A 27,221-nucleotide genomic window follows, 5' to 3' on the forward strand; every position below is an offset into this window, starting at 1 on the left:
TGAATTTGTTTTATGCATCATTCTATAGGCCTGTATGCTTGGGCTGTTGGAGAAAATATAAAGAAATTACACAAATGAAAATGATTACAATACAATAAACTGTAACAGTCATCTTAAGGTAGCTACAAGTATTATGTGGTTAAATGTTAAAATAACTTCAATATCGTACATTAGAGTTGTGGGGGTAAATTAAGCACGACCTGCTGTGACATTACAATCACGTTGCATTGTGGTCTATGGATCTGCCTGAAGTGTACATATTGTGTAGACTCACTCCCTCAGTCAAAATCGAGGGGATGAGGGTCTGCCCAAATAAACTTCCCTTGTCCACTTGACGAAGTTGAAAGCACTTCAAAATGGCAGTGGGGATTCCCCCCGAGGGGAAGTGCTCAGGGAAATTCACAAGTGTATGTCTAAAAGTGGAGTTAAACTCAAACAAGTATTCGAGTGAGTCACTGAATCATTCATTGAAACAGATTTTTTTTTAAATACAATTAATTCAAATTGATTAAACATTTTTAAATAGACTGCAGCAATTAACATTTTGTCATAACCTCTAGTAAATCACATGTTATTTTGTTTAGTTGTCTATTCAGAATCGTGGGAGAATCGTGTGATCTGTTTGAAACAAAAAAATTAAGATTCTTAATTTATCCAGAGTCGCGCAGCTCTAGTATAGTACACACTTAAAATTTATTTAGATATTACATTATTTGCATACTTAAACATTTAAAAAAACTTGTAATACAAAACAATTGTCTTAATATACTGTGATTCATCAACAAAGGACAGTATTGTAATATCTATTAGTTAAAAAATGTACCCTATTCACCTGTAGTCTCTTGCATTGTTAATATGTTATTATAAAAATGCAATAGTGCCTTATAATAAGGACACAAATTTTCATCAAAACATTCTTTTATTAAGCAAATTCTGCTGGCTTAACTAAATAGTTATTTGAATACAGATTTAGAACATAGCCTAACATGCATTTAGAATATTTTATTATTTCTCAACAACAACATTTTAGCTAAAAAGTGTCAAACATTTTGTCTCACTTAAATTCCAGCAGGGTTTTTTTTTTTTTTTTTTTTTTTGAGACTGCATGTAAAACTAACCGCATTCTCTTTCCCTGTCGGACGCACATAAATCCTTTGCGGTTTCGAGCTGGCTAAACTTGTTTAACAGTACTCTCGTTTTTCCTCAAATTAGAGGTAACAGGCGGCCCTTGCGTGCCCTGTCTTGTGATGACAGCGTGTGCCAGTGCGCATATGAAGTTACTGTCAGAATTAGTGAGGAAGCCATTGTGTTAAACAGCCTGAAAGGAACAACTCATATTATTAAAATCATTCCATAAAAATAAAACCAAAAGGGTGGGAAATCACAACACTTAATACAACTTTTAAAAAATACATATCTTCAACAATTTAACTGAACAAGCATGCTATATTCATAGCTTACTTTCAAATATGCTAACAAATTTACATGCAAAATGTCACAGAGCATCAACTTTTGATGTCATAATGAGTCTTTTGTTATAACTGGATGGAACATAAATCTGACTAAACATAATGTGGCGTAATATGTACTATATGGTCAATTTTATGATTTCAATAGCAAAGTAAATGTGATCTTCATGCATGATTTTGCCTCAATAATATAGTATCTATTTTAAATGTATATTGTACATAATATTTTATATCTGTATGTTTTAATATGTATTTACTTTTTTGTTTATTGCTGCTAGAGAACAAAGTATGTAACTGGATAGACATCTGTCAATCACGCCCTTTTAACTTCCCACGCCCCGCCCCTGTCCGGGACACGCCCCCTCCACTCCCTCCGCACTGGAGCTGATCTGGCACACATATGGCTGTTCGACGACTCCCTCTACAAAGTTTTCAACCCCCTGAAAATACAATTCACGAGAGTTTGATCCACCGAATGCCTACATTTCACCATCATTTGCCTTAAATAAACTCCAGAAAAACGGAGCACCGAAAAAAAGACTACAGTCGAATGCAGATTCACTGTCAAAAGTCGCTCTTTGACATTTGATCCTGAACTACTCGCCCGTTTCAGTCATCAAGTCAGTTAAACACACTTCTGACGTCATGGTCACCATAAACAAACAACAACAAGTAAAAGTCGCACACTCTCACGTTACAACACCCGCCATTTTGTAGCTCTAGAGCAGATTTGACATCGTCATAACAACCGCCAGCGCGTGCGAGAGGCGCGGGGTCGAGTTGAAGCGCGATAACTGAGGAAATCGCGTCTAGCACACTTCAGCACTTGCAACAAAAAACAAGAGGAGGTTGCGTGAAATAAAGTTGTTTCGTTCACCTTTCGCTTCTTGCTGGACGATCTTAGTTTGGCGCGGAGTTTTATTTTCTTAATGTCTCAAATTGTTGTTGTTGATTCTCGTTGCTGGGTTCTTGTCGCCACGACTACCGTGACTATGGCGCCTCGTCCTCACCGGGGCAACTGTTGCTACCCACCCGTCTAAGCACCGCCCTCTTGCTTAGCAGCGATTGGCTGCGTGTCGCCAAGGGAAACGGTCTTCTCTCTTCACTATTGGATAAGGCGAGTGTCTATAACAAACTTACATTGTCATTCGCTGTCAGTTGCTGTCAGTCGAGCTGCACCATTACGCAAGAAGTACACGCCCCCTTCGCGTTCATTTATTGGACCACATTTCTGTCAGTCAAACGTCACGGTCAACTCCGGTTACTCAATCAGAAAAGAGTCTTGATAAAAGGAAAAGGTAAACGTTATTAACCGCATAGCTATTTATGAAAAATGTATAAAAATAGTGTTCACAACTAGAGAAAAATCATATTTATTAGCATTACTCTTACAAAACGTTGCCATATTAAACCGTTTTTGAACCAGATTATAACACCATGGTACTTTGATATATATTTAGGCTATGTATTATATTATATACCATTTGCAACGTAAATATAATCCAAAATAGTTTAAAGGTACACATCCACAGATACATGTCCAAACAAAACATATTTTTTCCATAAAACAAAATGTATTTATTAAGACTAGTGTCCGAATAATGTAGCCTACCCTGAATAAATTAATTAAAAAGAATATAATTTATTCTCATTTTAAGCATAAAAGTCTTCAAATGTTTCATTTTATTTCTAATTTTGTAATATTTTAATTATACCTATGCATGCAGTGTGAGTCCATTAGCATATTAATCATAATACTTTAAATTATCACTGAGGTCAGACAGGCAACCAATTAGCCCATATGCTGAAGGCTCATCCATGTGCTGTTATCTCTGTGAATGCCAGTGTCTGAATCATATTCTCCAGACTCCGTTATCTCATGACTCTATGATTAAGAAGAAACAGGCTTTTGCTGATATGCTTATAAGCTGCTTTCTGATTCTAAATAACCGCATACACATAACCATCACTCAATTTCTCACATCCATATCCTCTTCTTATCTGTTTGAAATGTCACCCGGGCTCCTCGTGTCACGAGAGGTCAGCTATCCCAGCCTGCACCCTATGTGTTTTCTATTCTTTAAATCTTTATTATGTATTGAGGATATTACTTGGGATATCATGTAAATTCTATGGTATATGAATATGGAAATCATGCAGTACCATTGTATTACCTCAGATGTGAAATCTTGCTCTTATTATGTGGTATCTTGGTTGATGTTTTTTTTGTTGTTTTGTTTTTCATGACGCCACAGGGCAAGATGTCTTCACAGCTCCTGTGTGGTCAAAGTGTATATTTAATGTAAAGTTGGCAAGAAATGGACGTTGTGATAGTCTTTTCTTCCCTATTGTTGATGTATATTTCAGTGAAACGGCTTCTCAAACAAGAACAAATGTAGAGCGGGGCTTGATTTTGTCCGTGGGTAACTGATTGGATGATTGGACGGTTGTGGTTTGCTATTGGTCGTTCTCATGTGAGTGACAGGTTGTCCTGCCCTCGTGGGTAAAGATTAAGAGGCACATGAATTAAAAAATAATAAAAATGATGATGTGAACGGATAAATCATTTATAATAAATACTGCCATTTTAAATATATGAAATATAAAAAAATAAGAATGGTCAATTTTGATTTTATTCATTCTTTCAAAACAGAATTTTATATATTTAGGATCATTAAAATAGACATTTACATGTATCTGACTGAAAGTATAGCGCTTGTGCCAGTGTGTGCGTTCAACTTCGTAATTCATTCCCCATTTTGTGAGATTAGACAGTGTGTATGACGACAAAAAGGTCAGGAGTGATGAGATTAGGTCGCTTCATTCGACATCACCTCCATATAGAGGTGCACAGGTTAATTATAGAGGCGCTGGGCCGGGGGCTTTGTTTCCCAAAAGGTCTCTGCCCTGCTATCACAGTCCATCTGACTGACACGCAAACAGCGTAGGCTCCATGAACCCCTATAAAAGACACACCAGGCTGAGGAGACGTTAGACCATCTTTCAAACCAAGAAGGACCTCTGAGAAACACTTTCAGCACCTCAAACTTTCACTCTCATCATCGTCCTCATGTGTAAAGCTGCAGTTCTCACGTTCGCCCTGCTGATGGCGCTGCTGGGCAGCGCTCAGGCCACAGACGGACACCCCATGTACGGAGTGAAGCTGTGCGGCAGAGAGTTCATCCGGGCGGTCATCTTCACCTGTGGAGGCTCGCGCTGGAGGAGATCTCTGGATGTCTCAGGTAAGAGTGAGATTTGAAGAAATTTTTGTTTATTTCATTTTATTATTTACTTGTTATTCCAGTACACACAGTTAGAGGAACCCAAATTTCCTTCCATAGATGATGTAAGTTATTTCGACTTTAACGGATTTAACGGTAGCCTACCTTCTCGACACCTTCTTAAATGAAATCATTATTAATTATATTAGTAACAAAATGTTTACTTTAATGTATTTTCATATGTATATGTTTTTTTTTTATGTTTTTTTTTTTTAGTAAAAAATGTACCATTTATACTTAAAGGGTTAGTTCACCCAAAAATGAAAATAATGTCATTTATTACTCACCCTCATGTCGTTCCACACCCGTAAGACCTTCATTCATTTTTGATTAAATCCGATGGCTCAGTGAGGCCTGCATTCACAGCAATAACATTTCCTCTCTCAAGATCCATAAAGGTACTGAAAACATATTTAAACAGTTCATGCGAGTTCAGTGACTCGGAACGCCAAAGTCACGTGATTTCAGCAGTTTAGCCGTTTGATAGGAGATCCGAGTCGCTGATTCGATTCGCAAAGCTCCGAAGCAATGTTTTGAAATCGGCCCATCACTATATTGTTGAAAAGTCGTTTTGTTTTGTTTTCTGGCGCACAAAAAGTATTCTCGTCTCTTTATAATATTAAGGTAGAACTACTGAACTCGCATGAACTGATTTAAATATGTTTTTAGTACCTTTATGGATCTTGAGAGAGGAAATGTCATTGCTGTGAATGCAGGCCTCACTGAGCCATCCGATTTAATCAAAAATATCTTAATTTGTGTTCTGAAGATGAATGAAGGTCTTACGGGTGTGGAACGACATGAGGGTGAGTAATTAATGACTGAATTTTCATTTTTGGGTGAACTAACCCTTCAATGTTGTCACATTTTCCTGGTTAAATAAACATTACATTAAAAAAAAAAGAAGAAACCAAATACAATTTTGTATTTTTACATATATAATGTTATTAATGTTCTATTTATTAAAACCAAGTATAAATCTCATCAAGTTTTACATTTATTATAAAAATATTAACTAAAGGCAGTAATCATTTAAACAGTATATTTTATTTGTGAACTGATTTTCAGCTGTTCTTTTTAATAATCAAATTATTTTTGAATCATCAAGCAGTTTAAAAATGGTAATTTTGATCACCCAAAGTAAAATAACAGCACATTTCCTCAACACGACACATGATTTGAAGAATCACTCATGTCAGTCTGAACGAGTGCTAAAGCTGCTTGAATCACTAACACAGACTTTGAGCAATAATAACAGTGACGTATTTTTTGTTGTGTTGTTCTCTGATCAGGTGACCTGTCCAGTGATCTGCTCTCCACTCATGACGACGAGGCCTCTGACAGCTGGGCCGCCAACCCCATCCTCCCTGGACTGTCATACAGACCCCGTCCCTGACTCAGAGGCCCTCCCCTGGGCCGGAGAGGGTCAGGAGAGCCCCGTGTTCAGCCGTCCCGCACGCTCGCTCATCTCAGAGGAAGTCCTGGAGGCCTTGCGCACGTCAGACAGGAAGGGACGGGATGTGGTGGTCGGGCTGTCTAACGCCTGCTGTAAATGGGGCTGCAGTAAGAGCGAAATCAGCTCGTTATGTTAAAGGACTGTGTGATACCATTTCTCCACCCTTCCTCATCTTCTACTTACATTCCAGCCTTCCCATATGTGAAGAATGAAGCTTGCTGAAGGTTGTTTCTATAAAATAGTGAAAATATTTGTGTCAGATATGTAGGAATAGCAGATTTTAGCCAAAGTGAAGAGCCTGTTTGTTACTGTGTTCAAAACGTTTTCTTCATCTCTGTCCTTGTGATGTTCTTGTATGGTCATTGATTTAATAACAGCAAACTGGAATAAAGTTTTGATTGCGATAGAGCTCAGTCTCATTTGGTTTATAGGATCATTCAATATGAAGTTTACAGAGTGCACACTTCAATTATAAGCAGTACAAAAAAATAATTTAATTGCATACTACTTTCTGCAGTATGTAGGCAATAGCTGTGTCTAAAATCGAATACTTCCATACTATATAGTATGCAAAAAAACAGTACGCCAAAAGAGTAGTATGTATGAATACATAATATTCAAAAATCACTATAGGTACAGTATAGGCGAAAAGCACCCAGAAGACCTACTACTTCAGCAGAGATTCTGAAATGTACATTCGATAGACACTTTCCTATCCCATGAGGCCACAGGAGAGGATTTATGAATGGCAGTGAAGCGACACAACTGACACTGATAGGTCACGTGACAGTAACAACATGGCGGATGTAGTACTTCTGAATTACATTCATTCTACCCATATTCATACTATATAGAACATACTTTTTTAACGTTCACGAAGTAAATTAAAAGTATGCGATTTCGGACTCAGCGCAAGTGAATTCAGTACATAATGTAAATTAATCTGTATAAAATACACAGTTAACCTACTACATTTGACAAAATGTGCATTATACAGCAGAACACACTCAAAGACTATAGATATAAAAAAAGAAAAAGAAAAAAAAAGACGGTAACGAATGGGAGAAACTCCAACGCGCAATATGGCGGAATACGTCCCGCCTTCTAAATAAAAGAGCCAATCGCTGATTGGTAAAGTCATTGCGTCACTGCAGCTGCCGTTAGAAGCTCCGGTTCCCATAAAAAAACCTGAGACTCGCTCTCAGGGCTGCACATGCGCATTGGCTCGTCTAGCCTTAAAAATAAACATTTTTAACGCTATTTGAGCATAAGAAACACCATTTATGGGACAGTTCATGTCAGTATTTGTTGCTGATTTAAAATATGTTATTGTGAGTTCGCCAAGCAGTTTATTAGATTTCAGCATTCCCCCATTCAAATAGATAGGACTTGGTCTTGGATGCCCGAAATAGCTGCCTTTCCTTACAGACTTTCCTTGAAAGGGACGACACACTGCAGTGGACACTGTGTCCCGCAATTCATTGCTCTCTCAGCGATATCTGTCTCTTTCTTGACTCACGATTTCATTTGAAATAATAGAACTGCATAACAGTCGTGACATTTTTATATAAAGTTGAATTAAAATGCAAAATAACAGCTTTTATTTAAAATATGATAACTGGACAAGGTCAGTGAATTGAACTTAATGAGGTCACGTGACCATTTTATAGTAGTAGGTAGTATTCATAGTATACAGTGCAATATTTTGGACATATCATGATGATAATAAGATGATATTCTCTCATTCTTTGAGTACGATGGAGTGCCAGGTAAATACATACATATACACATAATATAGTAATAATCACACATTATTATGGTAAATCAAAGTACCATAGAACTAGGGAGGCTAATGAACCTGAAGGACCCATTATTTCATCTTTGTCTCCATCTACAGGTCATAGCATGAATTACAGCCCACTAAAATTAATTTAAATCCCCCACAAGTCTTCGTTAACGAAACACAGATAACAATTTACATAAGTTAGTCACGATATTTACCTTTTTACTCGAATAAAAACTAAACGGTCAGTATTTAGTAGTAGTACAGCTTCTTGTAGTTTTATGTTAATGAGATATGACGTCAGCGTCACAGTACGGAAGCCGCACAGATCCACACTGCGCGATTAACGCGTCCGCCATGTATCAGGCGCCGCCGGTGAAAGAAGAATAACGGCAAGCACACCGATTAAATCCCGCAGAAATCACGCAGTAACCCGCGGCGAGCCATCCGTTACCGCGACCCGACGGCTATCAGTGCTCGTTCAGCGGCAGAGAGAGATAAACGCAGATAGACGGACAGAGAGAGCCTCTGACTGAAGGTGAGAGCGTTTGGCGGGTTAGCACAGCGGCTAACGGCTACATCAGCGTCTGTGTGTGTTTATACATCATCATTTTACACGCTCATCACACACATCTAACCGATTTAATGCGTTTTATTACATGTGTTATCGGTTAACGCATCTGATGTAAGCTGGGGAATTGGGTTAAACCGGGCCGCGTAAACACACAAACACACGGCCTACACACACACACACACTCATACACACACAGAGATTATACACTTATACATGTACACGACACACGAATATAAACACAAACACCACATTCACGTAGACACACACAAACATACACGCGTACTCATACAGATACTCAGTCGTTTTATATATATATATATATATATATATTATATATAATGTATATATTTTGTGTGTGTGTATATATATATGTGTGTATATATATATATATATATATATATATATATATATATATAATGTGGAGATAGACAGGTAAACTCATAATAATATAGCCTATATACCCTCAAATAGATAGATACACACGTATACAAACAACATCCACAATGTACTTAAAATAAGTGCACAAATATGCGTGACGTGTGCAAAATAGTCTAAAAGTCCACATTGGAACTTGGAAATAAAATTTTAGGAATTTGAAAACTGTAAAATGAAGCAACATCATGACTGAAGGAATTTGAATATTCTGCACCGTTTCTATATGACTAATCAAATGAGTGACTTTGATCATGTGACTCTGTACAAATGGTCTGATGTCCTTCTGTTGAAGCTCAAGATGCTCTTTGAAACATCTCAAGTCATGCTGGAGAACATGATCATCAGGTTTTGTTCATGAAGCAAATTCATCTTTTTTTCACGTACATTGTTATGCAGATAACAATATAGTATGCAGTGATTATAAAACGAGAAAAATGCAAAACCCAAGCATTTTCATGAGTGTCAGAAGATATACTCGCACATTCACACGGCCCACTCACACATCCACAGCCTCCACGCATATTCACACCCTCATCTGCCTCGATCCCACTTAAACCACATCAGATGGTGAAGCTGATGTGTGAACCTCTCGTCCAGGTGCTCGCCTCGGATTAGCCTGCTTTCAAAAATTAAAAGTGTTTTAAACCGGGTATGTGTGTGTGGGCGATAGTTTTGTGTGTTTTCTAGGACTGTTGGTGTAGCGCACTCATCTGTTTTCTCTGTGTGTGTGTGTAGCACAGGATGGAGTGGCAGCCGGATGAACAGGGTTTACAGCAGGTGCTGCAGCTGTTGAAGGACTCCCAGTCTCCAGACACGGCCACACAGAGAGCCGTTCAAGAGGTCTGTGCACAGCACTTCTGATTATAATAAGTTACATATCTGTGAAGCTTATTTATCCAAGTTATCACCAAATGAACTGTGAAATTTAGCTGTTACAACCGAATGAATGGCAGAATTGTTTTCAACACTGTGCTCTTGAGAATCAAACTTTTAGTATCTGTGTGGTCATTTTTTGTTTTCGTTACAGATGTGTACAGTAGTCATGGATCTTATTGGCATAATAAATCTCATTAGTTTATCTTTTTCACTATTCAAGATTGGGATTGGTAGGAATTGTTTTTTGAAAGAAATTAAGGGCCAGATTTACTAGACAGGGCAAATTAGCATGAGAGCACAATCCCATAAAAGCGCAGATGGGAGTGGAAAGTTCTGCTCGTGATCTAATGAAGACGTGCAAATTAAAGAACACAGACACAGCCGGATCATTTCCATAATGATCAACACAATCTACCAAGAGCAGTGCAAATTAGCATCTGGTTTAAGACATCCTTTTTTTGGGGGGGGGGGCGGTAAATAATGGCGCAAATACCAGTAAATTGACGAGGGTAAACCTTAGTAAATCACTTTCAATGATTCATTTAAATACAAACCTCCCATAAATTTTGTGCAGATGCAATAAGGTCAGCCGCAAAAATAACTCAGTCCACGCCTTTTCAGTGCTAATTTTGCACTGTGTGTCTTTAGTAAATCCTGACAGTAGTTTTTTTTAACGCCAAAACAGGGTTTGCGCTGACGCAAGCTGTTAGTAAATCTGCCCCTAATACTTTAATTCAGCAAGTATGCATTGATCAAAAGTGACGGTAAAGACATTTATAAAGTTACAAAAGATTTCTGTTTCAAATAAATGCTGTTCTTTTGGACTTTCTATTCATAAAAGATCCTAAAAAACAGTATCACACAAAAATGAACTGTTTTCAACATTGATGATAATCAGAAATGTTTCTTGAGCATCAAATCATCATATTAGAATGATTTCTGAAGGATCATGTGACACTGAAAACTGGAGTAATGACGCTGAAAATTCAGCTTTGATCACAGGAATAAATTACAGTTTACAATATATTCACATAGAAAACAGCTATTTTAAATTGTAATATTTCACAATATCACTGTTTTTACTGTATTTTGATCAAATAAATGCAGCCTTGGTGAACAGAAAGACTTTTTTTAAAAACATGAAGAAATACTTCCCAACTTCAAACCTTCAAATAGTACTATGTATCTTTGTCTGGGTCATTGACGAATAAGGTTTTTAAAAGTGTAAAAAAACATAATGGAGATATAATTAATTTTTTATTTAATTATTAAGTGTTATTTAATAAGTATTTAAATAATTACTTTATTAAGTGTTAACAATGAGATTGTGGTTTTTATAATCAATTAACACTGCTTTTGTTTTTTTTTTTTTTTTTTACAAGATGGACAAAATTTGTCACTGAATGTCAATTTTGGTTATACCGAATGACGATATTTTCAAACAATGCTAACAGGCTAATATCTAGCTAGCTAGCAAAAGGACAATCAAACATTTTATATTTAGTACAAGTTTTTAAAATATTACAACATTTTCCATGTTTTATAGCGGTTGTACCGAATGACCTGATGTTTCGGGACATGCGTATGAGCAAGTGAAAACATGAATTTTTCAAATAGTTAAGAGAGAGTTAGTTATTTATTTTGCTTCACAACCATGTGGTCCTTTGCAGGCGTCTGAATGATGTCACATCCTGTCACATGATACTGACCGTATGACTTGATCCAGAATTGTCCCTTTATATTGGTTACTCCGAATGACATCGATGAAATTTATTTTTCCGGACATTCTTTCTCAAAACAAAGCAACGACTTCTACACATAATTTTAATACCATTTTGCACTATGTTGATATCGGACCGTAAATGACTCATTCATGGAAATGAATTAATCTTCTCCACTCTAATGGCATTTTTGCTTTTGGGGTTTAAATCAGAAAAACTAACTAGTCTACTGGCATGGTTTTTAGGGTACATAATAGTCCAATAAAGGTGCATTAAATATATCCATATCCAAAATATGTGCAAATATTAAGATCTAAAATCTTACTTTTCTAGTGGTAAATGTTTGTTTACATCTTAATGTCACTGCTCTGATATCAGATCTCTTTGTTGTCTGTGGAATTTATCATAATATTTTTGTAACACTTTCATTAGAAACTGGAGCAGCTGAATCAGTATCCCGACTTCAACAACTATCTTATCTTTGTCCTCACCAGCCTGAAATCTGAAGGTCTGTATGATCCCATCATGCATCATCGATCTCATTTCACACACACACTCTCCTGCAGCATGTATAACATGTCTCTGTGTCTCTGCAGACGAGCCCACCCGTTCTCTGAGCGGTCTGATTCTCAAGAACAACGTGAAAGCTCACTACCAGAACTTCCCTCCGGCTGTGGCCGACTTCATCAAGAGAGAGTGTCTCAACAACATCGGAGACCCGTCCCCGCTCATCCGTGCCACCATCGGTCAGTCTGCACCCGGCTCAGTGTGGATTAAACACACAAAACCTCTTTAAAGTTGTCCAGCTGAGTTAATTTGATTTTATTAGTGTTTTATTTCTTTTCTCTTAGAGAAGTATGTATTGTAAAGTGAGTAAATATGGGCCGAACAGCTTTTTTTAAACTTTGCATTATAGTTTAATTGGTGTCCGTGTGTGTCCGCAGGTATCCTCATCACTACCATCGCCTCTAAAGGGGAGCTGCAGACATGGCCAGAACTACTGCCTCAACTCTGCAACCTTCTCAACTCAGAGGATTACAACACCTGCGAGGTAACACACACACACACACACAAAGCTTTTACTAGGAATGCAGTATGGTTACCATTTTTCAACATGCACATTCAGTGTTCTCCAAAATGTGCAGTATTCATCCCAAAATGCAGTGCCCTTGATGTGGCCCTCTGTTTGAATACAAAAGTTGTACCAGAATGTGCTTTATTTGTCTGCTTGCCAAACATTGTCAGTGCATTTTTACACACACAAAAACTTATAAAGTTATGTGTTTTCAAGATGATAATGGCAATGTAGTGAGCAGAGATCAGTCGATATCTGGATCATAATTGTGTGATGACCAATTATCAGAACTGATTTTTTATTTTTATAAATTAGTTTAAAAAAATGATGTATTAATTACAAAAAATGATTTATGCTTTTTGACTCAACTAGACTGCAATGATAAAAACAATTACTTTTCCTTGAAAATAATAACAGTACTACAACATAACTGTATTTCATGTTAGAGATTATGATGTTTGCACAAAAAACGGTACCGGTAACCCCGTAAACAAAGCAGCTGCGCTACTTTCTGTTTCTGAACAGTATTTAAATGTTTTAAACAGCCATTCAGATTTTTGTATTCACATCACTGCACCAAATACTTATTTATTTTCAAACTTAATTTTTTTTTTTACATTTTTAAAGGTGCAGTGTGTAAATTTTAGCTGCATCTAGCGGTAAGGTTACGAATTGAGAATATAGAGAAGCTACGGTGACCAACACAGGACTAAAATGTCATCATCTGAGACAGAAGAGAGTAGCCAGTCAAGCAAACGCGCTCTGTAGAGCAGTTTGTCCATTTAGGGCTACTGTAGAAACATGCCAGAACAAAATGGCGATTTAACATGTAAGGGGACCCGTGGTGTATGTAGATAGAAATGGCTCATTCTAAGGTAATAAAAACATAACGGTTTATTATGTAACAGCTTTATACACCACTGAAAACATAGTTATGTATATTATATTGCATTTCTGTCAATAGATCCTCCTAAAATTTACACATTGCACCTTCAAACTGACCTAAAACATATCCTGGATATTGTCTGAAAATGTCTGATTCTTTATTATTGTTCAGTAACCCTTTACAATAAGGCTCCATTAGTTAACATTACTTAACTACATTAGTTAACATGAAGTAACAATGAAAAATACTTTTAATACATTTGTAAGTCTTAGTTCATGTTAATTAACGTTCACTCAATCAAAAGTTGTATTTGCTAATATTAATGGACTTGAGCTAACATGAACTAACAATGAACAGTTGTATTTTTATTAATTAACGTTAACAAAGAATCCTAACTACTGTATCAGTTGTAGCTATTGCTTATTGTTAGTTAATGTTACGGAGGTTTCACACAGCAAGCGTGAGCGGCATGTGAGCAGCACACATTTTTTTGGTGTGCATGTTAACCAGTGACTGCATTCACCCTGGGAACAGGAGCAGTGCGTGAGCGTCAAGCAGGAGCGTCGCGTGAGCAGCAGTGAAGTGATGGTTTCGGCGCCGAGTCTATTTTTGCTGCGCTGTTAACACTACATTAAAATGCAGTGCACTCTGTTCGAATACAAAAGTTGTACCAGAATGTGCTTTATTTGTCTGCTTGCCAAACATTGTCAGTGCATTTTTACACACACAAAAACTTACAAAGTTATGTGTTTTCAAGATGATAATGGCAATGTAGTGAGCGGAGATCAGTCGATATCTGGATCATAATTGTGTGATGACCAATTATCAGAACTGATTTTTCTTTTTTATAAATTAGTTTTACAAAATGATGTATTAATTACAAAAATGATTTATGCTTTTTGACAACTAGATTACAACTAGCACACTTTTGGTGGACAAAATAAATATGATTTCACACAAAAAGTGCTCAAAATGCACAGAATAAGCATGTCTAGTGTGTTTTAACAAGTAAACCAGAAAAGAAAATGAAGAATAAAAATATTTATAGAAGATTTACCCATTTAAACTTGGTTTTTAATTATTCAGTTTGGGTGAAAGCATGGTGTATTATAAAAAAAATCTAAAGTAAACTAGTGAGAAAATGATATATAAACATTCTTGTAGTTATTACGCAGGTATATAGGCTCTAGCATACCCAAATCAAATCCAATTTTGCAGTCTTGTAAACGTGCACGTGGCAGATGATGTAAAACACAAAGCTTACCTCATTTGTGAGCAGCAATGGATGACACAAGGCTTTTATTTATTTATTTTTTATGTTTACATGCGAATATTGTACACCTCCCCATGTTAGTAAACTTTCAAGACTATCAAGCTTATAAATGACTAACATATAAAAACAAATTTATTGTTGTCTTTGTAAAGAAATGCGCACTTTATATGTATCTTGGAGCCGCTGCTGTGACGCTGTACAAACGCTTCCAGTGTGAATACTTGCGCGTCTCTGCAGCTGCAGTGACGATGTAGTTACGCTGACGTGAAGCTGACGCGCCGCGCACGGTGTGAAACGTCCGGCCTTGTGTACTTTATTCTCCCTATAATGTCTCCTTATATCCCCTTATTAAGCTAAAACACGTTATTTTAAAAATTTGCATTGCGCTCCTAAAGTTTTCAGCTAGTCCTATATCAGAGAAGAGATGTCACTGCAAAAGGGAGGGGAAGTTATTTTGATTAAAGATTATGATGCACATGGATTTTAAAAAAGAATGATTTGCACAGATAAATCATTTGTAATAAATATTGCAGATATAAAAATAAGAATTGTCAATTTAATGTGACTTTACCGTGTGTGTACAGGGCTCTTTCGGTGCGCTGCAGAAAATCTGTGAGGACTCGTCTGAACTGCTGGACAGTGATGCTCTGAATCGCCCCCTCAACATCATGATCCCCAAATTCCTGCAGTTCTTCAAACACTGCAGCCCCAAGATCAGGTAAAGAGCCACACACACATATTTTAGAACTGATAACAGCCTTTTTTATAATGAATAACATCTACTAATTCACATTCTCCCTATAGGTCTCATGCCATAGCGTGTGTGAATCAGTTCATTATCGGCAGGGCTCAGGCTCTCATGGACAACATCGACACGTTCATAGAGGTAAACACAAGTTCAGTTGGGTTCACAGTGAACTATGTAGTTATTTCTGTGCTGGAGGCTGAGCTCATCTGTTCTGTGTGGTGTGTTTTCAGTCTCTCTTTGCGTTGGCGGGTGATGAAGACTGCGAGGTGAGGAAGAACGTGTGCAGAGCTCTGGTCATGCTGTTGGAGGTCCGAATCGACCGTCTGATACCGCACATGCACAGCATCATACAGGTGAAACATCTGATGCCACACGAGACATTTTGAAGTGAAAACGAGTTGTAGGAGGCTTGAATCTCATCTGTGTTTCTCTACAGTACATGCTGCAGCGTACGCAGGATGCGGATGAGAATGTGGCGCTGGAGGCGTGTGAGTTCTGGCTGACTCTAGCGGAGCAGCCCATCTGTAAAGAGGCTCTGTCAGGACACCTGGTTCAGTGAGTACTACACGCCATCATTATGAGCTGAACACACAGATGAAGCCACAGTTAGTTTCTGTTTGAGAGATCAGATCTGAACTCATGTTTTAAGATCGAATGTGTTTCTCTACAGACTCATCCCCATCCTGGTGAACGGAATGAAGTATTCTGAGATCGACATCATTTTACTGAAGGTGAGTCACCATATATGAGTCATATTTCTTTAAATCAAATCATGTTTATTGCATTAAGGTGCGGTCACAGAATTGATTCTTATACAACTATAGTATTTGTTATATATATATATATATATAAAATGTGTTTTTTTTGTTTTTGTTTTTTTTACATTTTTAATGTAATATTTATATTTTAGATTATAGTTAAGAATAACTACACTTATAATGCATATAGAAAGGGCAGTGTTTTAAACTGAGCCCTACCGATTTCTCAAGATCTCCTGAGAAGTGAGCACTATGTAGGGAGCATGTGAATCAGATTGCATCTGTCTTTGTGTGTCTCAGGGTGACGTAGAGGAGGACGACAACGTTCCTGACAGCGAGCAGGACATCAAGCCTCGCTTCCACAAGTCACGTACCGTCACGCTGCAGCATGAGGGAGGAGAGGGGGAGGAGGGGGAGGATATTGACGAAGATGAAGATGACGACGATGACACTCTGTCTGACTGGAACCTACGTGAGTAAACCGACCAATCAGAGTGCGCTTGCTGTAAATGATGTTACATGTGTATATGTATATAATTTCATAATTGGACTTTGCAACAACAATGTTATTGAACTGACTCGAGCTGAATAATGACACTATTGCCTTCTGTAGGGCTGCTTTACAGCAGAATTTGATCATTATTTTCCTGTTTATTAATGTGAAGCTGCTTTGAAACGACCTGTATTGTATAAACAGCGATATAGATATAGGTGACTTGACTCGTATATATTTGTGTGTTCATAGGAAAGTGTTCGGCGGCGGCGCTGGACGTGTTGGCTAACGTCTTTCGGGATGAGCTGTTGCCGCACTTGTTGCCGCTGCTGAAGGGTTTGTTGTTCCACCCGGACTGGGTCATCAAAGAGTCTGGGATCCTGGTGCTGGGAGCCATCGCTGAAGGTCTCACTTACATACTTATTTAAAAAAAAAATTGTGTTTGTGTTGTAATATGTTGTAGATGGTTGTAAGAGTGCATATTTTATCTCCTTTAACTTTCTCCCTTCCTTCCTCGCTTGCTTCCTTCCTCCCTTCCTTCTTTCCTTCCTTCCTAGCTTCCTTCCTTGCTCCCTTTCTTGCTTCCTTCCTTCCTTCCTCCCTTCCTTGCTTCGTTCCTTCCTCACTTCCTTCCTTCCTTCCTTCCTTCCTTGCTTCTTTCCCTGCTTCCTTTCTCCCTTCCTTGCTTGCTTCCTTCCTCACTTCCTTCCTTCTTACCTCCCTCCCTTCCTTGCTTCCTTCCTTGCTTCTTTCCTCCCTTCCTCGCTTCCTTCCTTCCTTGCTCCATTCCTTCCTTGCTTCCTTTCTTCCTTCCTTCCTTCCTTCCTTCCTTCCTTCCTTCCTTCCTTGCTCCATTCCTTCCTTGCTTCCTTTCTTCCTTCCTTCCTTGCTTCCTCACTTGCTCCATTCCTTCCTTGCTTCCTTCCTTCCTTCCTTCCTTGCTTCTTTCCCTGCTTCCTTTCTCCCTTCCTTGCTTGCTTCCTTCCTCCCTTCCTTCCTTCCTTGCTTCTTTCCTCCCTTCCTCGCTTCTTTCCTTCCTTCTTTCCTGCTTCCTTTCTTCCTCGCTTCCTTCCTTCCTTCCTTGCTCCATTCCTTCCTTGCTTCCTTTCTTCCTTCCTTGCTTCCTCACTTGCTCCATTCCTTCCTTGCTTCCTTTCTTCCTTCCTTCCTTCCTTGCTTCCTCACTTCCTTCCTTCCTATCTTCCTTCCTTGCTTCCTCGCTTCCTTCCTTGCTCCATTCCTTCCTTCCTTCCTTGCTTCCTTCCTTGTCATTATTGGAATTTTGGTTGCATAATTAACTGTATCTGCCATTTCATTTAATGTCAAACTAAAGTAATTTCACTCAGAGCTGCCCTGTCACAGGAAGGAAAGACTAATAATGTTATTTAACACATTCAGAATATAGATTTTATGAGTATTGGCTCAATAATCTGGTTATTTATTTTCTTTAAACACGTTATTGTATCGGCAAAATACAATATTGGTCTACTTATAATTTGTATGTATGCATATTTTAGTACAGAAATCAAACAATTTCAATACTTATGTATATATTAAAAACATGTCTTGAGTATTTTAAACTTGTTTTGCTGGTAAGCAGTATTGAATGTGTGACGCAGCCCGTTTAATTAAGTAAAATATATACATGATTTATTTTGAGATTGTATAGGTTTGTTCTGTATAGACACTGTATCAATTTTATTTATGCAGATCTTAAAAAAGGTCTTAAAGTCTTGGATTTGATTTTAAGAACTCTGCAGACACCCTGAATTGACTGAATCCTCTTGTCTCTGTCAGGCTGTATGCAGGGAATGGTACCGTACCTGCCGGAGCTCATCCCGCACCTGATCCAGTGTCTGTGTGATAAGAAGGCTCTGGTTCGCTCCATCGCCTGCTGGACACTCAGCCGCTACGCACACTGGGTGGTGAGCCAGCCGCCGGACGCACACCTCAAACCGCTCATGACAGAACTCCTCAAGCGCATCTTGGACGGCAACAAGAGGGTACAGGAGGCCGCCTGCAGGTGTGTTAGAAATGAGGCTAAAAATGCTTGAATATTTAAAGCGGAATAATTTTGGGGTAATGAAGTAACTCTGTAATGTTTTTTCAGTGCATTTGCGACTCTGGAGGAGGAGGCGTGCACAGAGCTGGTTCCATATCTCAGTTTCATTTTGGACACTCTGGTGTTTGCGTTCGGGAAATACCAGCACAAGAACCTGCTCATCCTCTACGACGCCATTGGCACCCTGGCAGACTCCGTTGGGCATCATCTCAACCAACCGGTAACAACCCCGTTTTCCACCATTTTTACAAACGTCCCTTTTTACATACTGTCACTTTAAAGTAAGATTTTGTAATGTTTTTGAAAGAAGTCTCTTCTGTTCACCAAGGCTGCGTTTCTTTGAACAAAAATACAGTAAAATCAGTAATATTGTGAAATATTATTAAAGTTTTAAATAACTGTTTTCTATGTGAATATATTGTAAAATGTAATTTATTCCTGTGATCAAAGCTGAATTCAGAATAATTACTCCAGTCTTCAGTGTCACATTCTAATATGATAAAGTCTTTACTGCCACCTTTGATCAATTTAATGCATCCTTGCTGAATAAAAGTATTAATTTCTTTCAAAACAACAACAACAAAAAAAAAAACTGACCCTAAACTTTTGAACAATAGTGTCACTCCAGTGTGTCACTGGTTTGTAAACCTTTTCTGTTTTTATTTTTCCAAAAGCTATATATACAAGTGGGGAAACTCAAAAGACCAGATGCTATTTTCTTTTATCTGTCAAAATGATAAAGCATTTTCAGTTATCTGTCAGTGTTTTTGAAGCCAATAAATGACACAAAAGGTTGGGTTAGAGCATCCGCTGCTCATTCCTGTCCTTGTTGACCTGTTTTACAAATCTTAGTATCACTAAATACCATTAGTGCACATTTGCACACGTAGAGCTCAGTGGTGTGATCTTGTGGTGTTTTTTGTTGTTTGTGAACAGGAATACATCCAGAAACTGATGCCACCTCTGATCCAGAAGTGGAATGAACTGAAAGACGAGGATAAAGACCTGTTTCCCCTACTGGAGGTGAGACACTCGAAACAGAGTTAAAGCCTTCATTTCGTAGTTTTAATGTCATCACAAATAATTGTACATTCATTTTGCCAAAACTTTTGTCATTGAAAGATAAAATGGACAAATAAATGACCCTCATTTATTGTGTGTGTGTGTAGTGTTTGTCGTCTGTGGCCACAGCGTTACAGAGCGGTTTCCTCCCGTACTGTGAGCCCGTCTATCAGCGCTGTGTTACTCTGGTGCAGAAAACACTCGCACAAGCTATGGTGAGAACACACACGTATTCATGCACATCTGAATGTACATCAGTGAACCACAGAGTCAATAACCCACCCCTGTGTGTGTGTGCAGATGTACAGCCAGCAGCCAGATCAGTACGAGGCTCCAGATAAAGACTTCATGATTGTCGCTCTGGATCTGCTGAGTGGTCTGGCCGAGGGGCTCGGGGGTCATGTGGACCAGCTAGTTGCCCGTAGCAACATCATGACCCTTCTGTTCCAGTGTATGCAGGTACAGTGTGTGCGAGGGTTTAAAAATGTGTGGTGCACTGTAAAAAAAAGTTTTTTCAACTTAAAGTGTGCTGCCTTAATTTTAAGTTTAGTCAACTTGAAATGTGAAGTTGTACTAAGTGATAACTTTGATATTTGGGTTAACTAAACTTAACATTTTAAGGCAGGACACTTTTAAGTTGAAACATTTTTTTTTTACAGTGTGGTGGTGGTCATTTTTATTATTTGAATATTTACAATATTAAAAAAAATAAATGCAATGTAATAATTTTAATATTTAATATATTATAATTGTATATATTTTGTTATTGTATTTACATTCATTGGTGGTGTTATTATTATTTGAATTAACTATGTTATAAAATACATTTATTTTAATAAAATTGATTATTTTAATATTTTATTTGATATTATATTTACTATATTTTATGATTTAGTTGGTTAATATTATTATTGTTAATATTACAATATTATATTAATTAATTTAGTGAATTATAATATTTAATTTACTATTATACATTTGTTTATTGTTGTTCATGTTAATATTATGAGTTATTTTAATCAACTATATTATTATAATGTTATAATTTTATTATTTGAATTATTTATATTATAATTATTTATATTGAATTATTATATTTTAAAATGTATTTATTATTCAATACTTAATATTTATTTTTTTTAAATATTTAATACGATTTACAATATTATGTATGTATTTTATATTGTTATTTTAATATGTATATTAATATTTATTTAATTATTTACTATATTATTATAAAATAAATTGTTGTTGTTGCACTATAAAACATGTCCAACTGAACGGTGAACGTCTTGTGTGTAGGACACTATGCCTGAGGTGAGGCAGAGCTCGTTTGCTTTGCTGGGTGATCTGACCAAGGCCTGTTTTCCACACGTCAAACCCTGCATCGGTAAGACGACACGTGTTCATTTGACCTGCATGACACACCCTTAGCTTATTCATATGAATTAATCTTTGAAACTGTGTGTGTTTAGCGGAGTTCATGCCAATCCTGGGGACGAACCTAAACCCTGAGTTTATCTCGGTGTGTAATAACGCCACCTGGGCCATCGGAGAGATCTGCATGCAGATGGGTGAGGATCATCACACTGAATCACTGAATTACAATGACATCATAGATTTTAAAATCATAGAATTTGATGGATTGTTTGACATGTCGTTTAAGTGTATTAAGGTGATTGTGACCACTTTATCATATTGTTGGTCATGTGTTGTCGTAGGTGTGGAGATGCAGCCGTATGTGGCTCTGGTTCTTCCTCACCTGGTGGAGATCATTAACAGACCCAACACTCCCAAAACCCTGCTGGAGAATACGGGTATGACCTCTGACCTTATAAAGTCATTTACCTTTCACACAGCTGATAAATAATCCCAACACCTTACTCCTGTTTACAGCCATCACGATTGGTCGCCTCGGTTACGTCTGTCCACAGGAAGTGGCACCCATGTTGCAACAGTTCATCAGACCCTGGTGAGTCACTACATCTAGAGATGTTTTTTTGGAAGAATAAATACAGCAAGAGTGCATTCAAATAAATGCTTTTCTTTTGAACTTTCTATTCATCAAAGAATCCTGAAGAAAATGTATCAATTTTTTTTTCCCCACAAAAATATGAAGCAACTGTTTTCAACATTAATAATAAGAAGAAATGTTTCTTGATCATCAAATCATCATATTAGAATGATTTCTGAAGGATCATGTGACACTGAAGACTGGAGTAATGATGCTGAAAATTCAGCTTTGATCATAAATAAATTACATTTTAACATATTCAAATAGAAAACCATTATATTACATTGTAATATTTCACAACATTACTGTTTTACTGTATTTTTGATAAATGTAGCCTTGGTGAACATGAGACTTCTTTCAAAAATATTTAAAAATCTTACTAACCCAAAACTTTAATTTGATTAATTAAGACTAGTATTCCAATTTTTGGTTAATATATTTCTTAAGACAGACTTACTAAGTTAAATTTTTGATTGTCTTTTTGCAGGTGCACGTCGTTGCGAAATATCAGAGATAACGAAGAAAAGGACTCCGCCTTCAGAGGCATCTGCGTGATGATTGGTGTAAATCCTGGCGGCGTGGTCCAGGTCAGTTCTGATCCTCTGACTCCATTGTGATTGACACTGATGTTACTTTCCTTTATCACATCTGTCTCTCCCTCCTCAGGATTTCATCTTCTTCTGTGATGCGGTGGCCTCCTGGGTCAACCCTAAAGATGACCTGAGGGACATGTTCTACAAGGTTAGACACACATGGAGCTGCGTTACATCAAAACCTTCACCACTGTAAAAGATTCCTGTTGTTAAATGAGGTTGTGTGTCTGTGTAGATCCTACACGGTTTTAAGGACCAGGTCGGCGAGGAGAACTGGCAGCAGTTCTCGGAGCAGTTCCCGCCCATCCTGAAGGAACGCCTCTCTGCATGCTATGGCGTGTAGCCCCGCCCCTCTGCTTCACACACAGCTCACGCTGTCAGGTTAGTGATGGCTGTTGATGTCTAGGAATAAAGTACCCTGGTAAACAATCACTTTCCGCATATCTGCAGTACATGGCAGATAACATGAGCTCCGTCGACTGCACTTTATATATAGATTCCACCGCTGTTCATTTGCATAGTTAAACACTGCAAAACAATTTAGATGCTTAAATATAATGGCAATCTAAATTTATTGGTAACATCATAAGGTTTCATTTTATTAACATAAAATAACAGTGCTTCTACAGCATTTATTAATCTTAGCTAATGTTAATATCAGCATTTACTTGCATTTTAAGAACAAAATTTGTATCTGCTAACATTACTTAATGCACTGTCAACTAACAGCAATATGAGCATTTTTTATCAAAGGGTTAGCTCACCCAAAAATAAAATTTCTGTCATTACTTAGCCTCATGTCGTTCCACACTCGTAAGACCTTCGTTCATCTTCAGAACACAAATTAAGATATTTTTGATAAAATCCAAGAGTTTTTTTTGTTTTGTCTCCCATAGAAAGCAACATAATTACCACATTCAAGGTCCAGAGAAGTAGTAAAGACATTGTTAAATTAGTCTACGTGACTACAGTGGTTCAACCTTAAAGTTATGAAGCGACGAGAATACTTTGTGCGCAAAAACAAAACAAAAATAACGACTTTATTCAACAATTTCTTCCCTACCCTGTCATTCTCCTATGCAGTTTACGTTGCAGACACATTGCAGGCTTCCAGGTTCTACGTCCGAACGCCGACTCTGTATTGGCCGGCTCCTGCGTCAGCATCACACGCATGCGTCGTGGTGCTCATGTGAACGGCGTCAGCCAATACTGAGCCAGCGTTCGGACGTAAACACGGAAGCTCTGAACTGCGTCAACTGCGTAGGAGACTGACATGGGGTGAATATGGGTAAAAGAATATTGTTCAAACTGATCGGTCTGTTGCATCACCATCGGACAGTGATTACATCACCTTATATCAGCGTCTGTCATTGAAATAATAAAAATGATAACAGATTAAATAAAGTGTGAATATCTGTAAAAAAAAATTAAATATCGGACTATTGCTGCTTATGTCACCCTCATTTGCCCACAGTCACTTACGGGATATTAAAAAACTTATAAAAGATTAGCTATAAAAGTATTTATCTGTTAAAACAGTCAAACAGATCAGACTAAATAAAGCGTGAATATTGGTAAAAAGGAATTAGCTGTGAAACAGATTACTGGTCTGTCGCATAATTAAAGGTTTCTGCTTATGTCGCCTTCATTTACAGGCATTTTACAGGATAAAGTCGGCATGAAATCAAAATGGGCCCTATTTAGTTCCGCATATTCCTAGTCTTTAGGTGAACAATTAATCCGTGCAAGTATATAAAAAAAATCTCTTTTTTTTTGTCTTTGTAATCTTTAATCAAAATCTGACAATGTACTTCCCCTCTGGAATGCCCTTCCTCCGACTGTCAGGCCCCGTTTACACTAGTGCGTTTTCATTTTAAAACGCATAACTTTTGCAACGGTTACATCTGTTGTTTACATTACTCCAGCGTTTTTGACCCTCAAAACGGAGACTTTCGAAAACGCTGCAGAGCCCGTTTTAGTTTGAAAACGCAGGGGTTGTTTCAGTGTAAACTGACCAAAACTGAGACTTTTGATAACGATGGCGTGGCTGCCCACATTCGCTCTCGCTCTGTAGACGGAACTGCGTGCTTTGCTGGCTTTGTCATTTTTAGCAGCCATTGTGCAGTTAAACTCTTTTTTTTTTTTTTTTTTTTTTTTAATACTGCAGCTACCTATATGCGCAAGTGTGCATGAACGGTCATGTGACATGCATTTTCAGTCGTGTAGTGTAGACGGAGATAGTTTCTGAAACGCTGTGGAAATGCCAGTGTAGACGAGGATAGTTTTCATTTTAAAATGAAATTCATTTTCTATATCCAATCAATTCCCAGAGGGAAATAACAAGCCACGCCCTCTTTCTCATTCATTATTCCATTTCACTCAAAAAAAAAAAAAAGTCAGTTGCAACTTCCGGTTCACGCTGACTTTAAGAACTTGTTAAAGATTAGGTATAAAAGTAATTATCTGTCAAACCGATAATCGGTCCAAAAAAAAAAAAAAAAAAAAAAAAAAGCTATAATCTACTTTGCTCTTATTTGTCTCTTTCTTTCTGTTTCTTTCAGTTGAACCTTTAGGAGGGGGGAACTCATCCATCTGTGTATTGCACTGCCCTGATCATGGGGGAGAGGGACGCGATTGGCCGCTCCGCCTGACGGACAGATCCCACGCCCTTTGTGTGTCCATGAGGGTGGGTGGGTGGGTGGGAGGGGGGAGGGGACTCCTCTAGTTAACTGCAGAATGCACCCAATCACGGGGAATAAACCTAAAAACGTAGGGAAGACGAGAGATAGCGTAACCGAGGGAGAGCGAAAAACAAACTTAAGAGAGCGGGAGGGAGGAAGTAGGTTTAAACGGGAGGGAGGTATAGACAGTTATCTGGGAATAATCGCTAAAAAGATTAAGATTAGGGAGGGAAGCTAGACAGCAACTGTTATACAACTTTTTTTAATCTCAAGTTAATCCCAGGCATAAGAATCAAACGCATTCACACGCTGACTGACCATAGAAACTCTTGCACATGAAGCTGCAATAACTACGAGCGGCCTGCGGCGCCAGCGCTGCCGTAGCAATAGCATAATCAGACTTTAACACTGAGACTATCTAGGAAAGACTAGCGTCGTTTTTCTTTTTTTAATAATTACTATTGAAACGAGAACAATCTCGGCTTAAAAAAAGATGGTTAGCGCGCTATCGCGAATTTGTGTTTTTGATCGTTAGTAAGGGAGCATTTATGAATTCACAGTTTTCATCATCATCCTCATCGGCTTTGTCGTCGTCCTGTCCGATTGTCGTCATGATTCTCTGCTTGCGTCTCTTATGCGTATTGTTTAATTTCCAATGTTTCTTCTCACTATTTTGCGTAGTTGGCTTGTAGTTTTTTCCTGGGCTTGGTCAGTGTTCGCTGTTGAAACTCATCGTAGTTTACAGATTTCAATCACACCGTAGTTTAATCTTGTCGTGATTTCGAGAGATTCGGTCTCGTGGCGAAGGAGCTGGAATGGAAACTCCACAGTATAACGATCATGACTTGCGTTATGTATGTGTTCGGTTGTGTGTGTGTGTGATTTGTGTAACAGTGTGTGTGATTTGTGTAACAGTAGCTGTGTTGGGAGCTTTTAAGTGTGTTTTGTTAGTGTCATTGCCATGTTTTTTTTTTTTTTTTTGTACTTCGCATTTCGTACGTGTATTCTGCGTTAATAGGTTGTTAATTGTTTTAAGGTACCTTACACTTGACTCCTGGACCCCTATTGACCAGTAAACTGTGACCAACGATGTGTGCGCGCTTGTGAGTGTGTGTATGAATGTATTTGTACCGATAAATTTTGATGCCATATTGATATTTGGTATTTAGTGATTTAATCAGCTTATCCAACAAACTACAACTATATCAAATATAGTTTTACAACAATAAGGTTAAGTTTAAGTTTTTTTTAGTTTTGCTGCTATTGCTGATTTTGGTTATTTGATAAATAGAACTGAATTCACAACATTCTATTGGAGCAAAATGCATAATTTAAATTGGATTATCGCTTGTCATGCACTTTTGTTTTGCTATTTTTATTATTTTTTTTGTAAGGACTTTGCTGGTAAATTTACTGATAAAACTGTTGGATTCATCATGCGTCTTGTTTTTTCTTGTGACGATATTTGTTGGTTGGAAGATTTGAAATAAGAGCAAGCTGAAAGCAAAGACAGGAAGTGACAGTTGGAAGGATGGCGAGGCGGAGAACGATTGCTGCGTGTGGAAATCTGCACTGAGACTCTGAAAGACAAAAACAATCACACCTTTCTCTCTTTACCTTGCCAGGAAAAATAAAACGATTTTTTACCAAGCTGAAGAAGTGTTTTCTGTCTTTTGTATTTTTTTATTGAAAACTGCAGTCAAAATTAGCGTGTTGTGGCTTTTATTCCATTTTTGTAAGTTTTGAGCTCATCTATATCCGTTATTATACCATTGATGACGTCATCTTGTACTCATGGGTGTGTCAGTTTTTCAAAAATGCTCTGGAAAGAGAATGTCCTACTCCTTGATTAATTAAAGGCAGCGGCTATTTACACCAAGTGAAAATAGCATTTTCTTAGCGATATGCTATTTACACTAGGTGAAAATGGCTATAGATTCTATTTACACCATGTAAAAGTATCAGTTCTTTGCAATAAAAG

The 27,221-nt window shown here is 37.7% G+C and overlaps 2 protein-coding genes across 4 annotated transcripts; both read left to right on the forward strand.

Moving 5' to 3' along the window:
- Window positions 1-3,958: 3,958 nt before the first annotated feature.
- rln3b (relaxin 3b) lies at window positions 3,959-6,614 on the forward strand. The gene is given in 3 exon segments (XM_051899186.1): window positions 3,959-4,711; window positions 6,043-6,140; window positions 6,142-6,614. Coding segments are annotated over 3 exon segments (471 nt in total). The 5' UTR covers window positions 3,959-4,539; the 3' UTR covers window positions 6,343-6,614.
- A 1,679-nt stretch (window positions 6,615-8,293) lies between these two features.
- Window positions 8,294-26,899, forward strand: LOC127512965 (transportin-2). 3 transcript variants are annotated; one of them, XM_051894366.1, is made up of 25 exons: window positions 8,294-8,527; window positions 9,734-9,838; window positions 12,028-12,103; window positions 12,192-12,341; window positions 12,540-12,646; window positions 15,414-15,547; window positions 15,634-15,715; window positions 15,808-15,930; window positions 16,014-16,132; window positions 16,227-16,308; window positions 16,636-16,807; window positions 17,081-17,233; window positions 18,626-18,851; window positions 18,939-19,110; window positions 19,827-19,913; window positions 20,060-20,167; window positions 20,253-20,411; window positions 21,255-21,342; window positions 21,428-21,526; window positions 21,674-21,769; window positions 21,849-21,924; window positions 22,454-22,553; window positions 22,633-22,707; window positions 22,795-22,940; window positions 25,121-26,899. In XM_051894366.1, the coding sequence occupies exons 2-24, from the start codon at window positions 9,740-9,742 to the stop codon at window positions 22,900-22,902; spliced, it is 2,691 nt and encodes an 896-aa protein (XP_051750326.1). In that variant the 5' UTR covers window positions 8,294-8,527; window positions 9,734-9,739; the 3' UTR covers window positions 22,903-22,940; window positions 25,121-26,899. The 3 variants fall into 3 exon arrangements, with proteins under 3 accessions (XP_051750326.1, XP_051750341.1, XP_051750334.1); XM_051894381.1 differs by having other exon boundaries at window positions 8,295-8,527; window positions 16,248-16,308; XM_051894374.1 differs by having other exon boundaries at window positions 8,302-8,527; window positions 9,739-9,838.
- The last annotated feature ends 322 nt before the right edge of the window (window positions 26,900-27,221 follow it).

Source organism: Ctenopharyngodon idella, chromosome 1 (assembly GCF_019924925.1).
Source record: "Ctenopharyngodon idella isolate HZGC_01 chromosome 1, HZGC01, whole genome shotgun sequence".
NCBI lineage: Eukaryota > Metazoa > Chordata > Actinopteri > Cypriniformes > Xenocyprididae > Ctenopharyngodon > Ctenopharyngodon idella.

What these genes read in the sequence shown, in the direction of transcription:
- LOC127512965 (XM_051894366.1), top strand. Translation starts at nt 9,740, where the DNA reads ATGGAGTGGCAGCCGGATGAACAGGGTTTACAGCAGGTGCTGCAGCTG. An exon ending in GGCATCATCTCAACCAACCG is followed by an intron (nt 19,111 to 19,826) that starts GTAACAACCCCG and finishes GTTTGTGAACAG; the next exon opens with GAATACATCCAGAAACTGAT. An exon ending in ACCTGTTTCCCCTACTGGAG is followed by an intron (nt 19,914 to 20,059) that starts GTGAGACACTCG and finishes GTGTGTGTGTAG; the next exon opens with TGTTTGTCGTCTGTGGCCAC.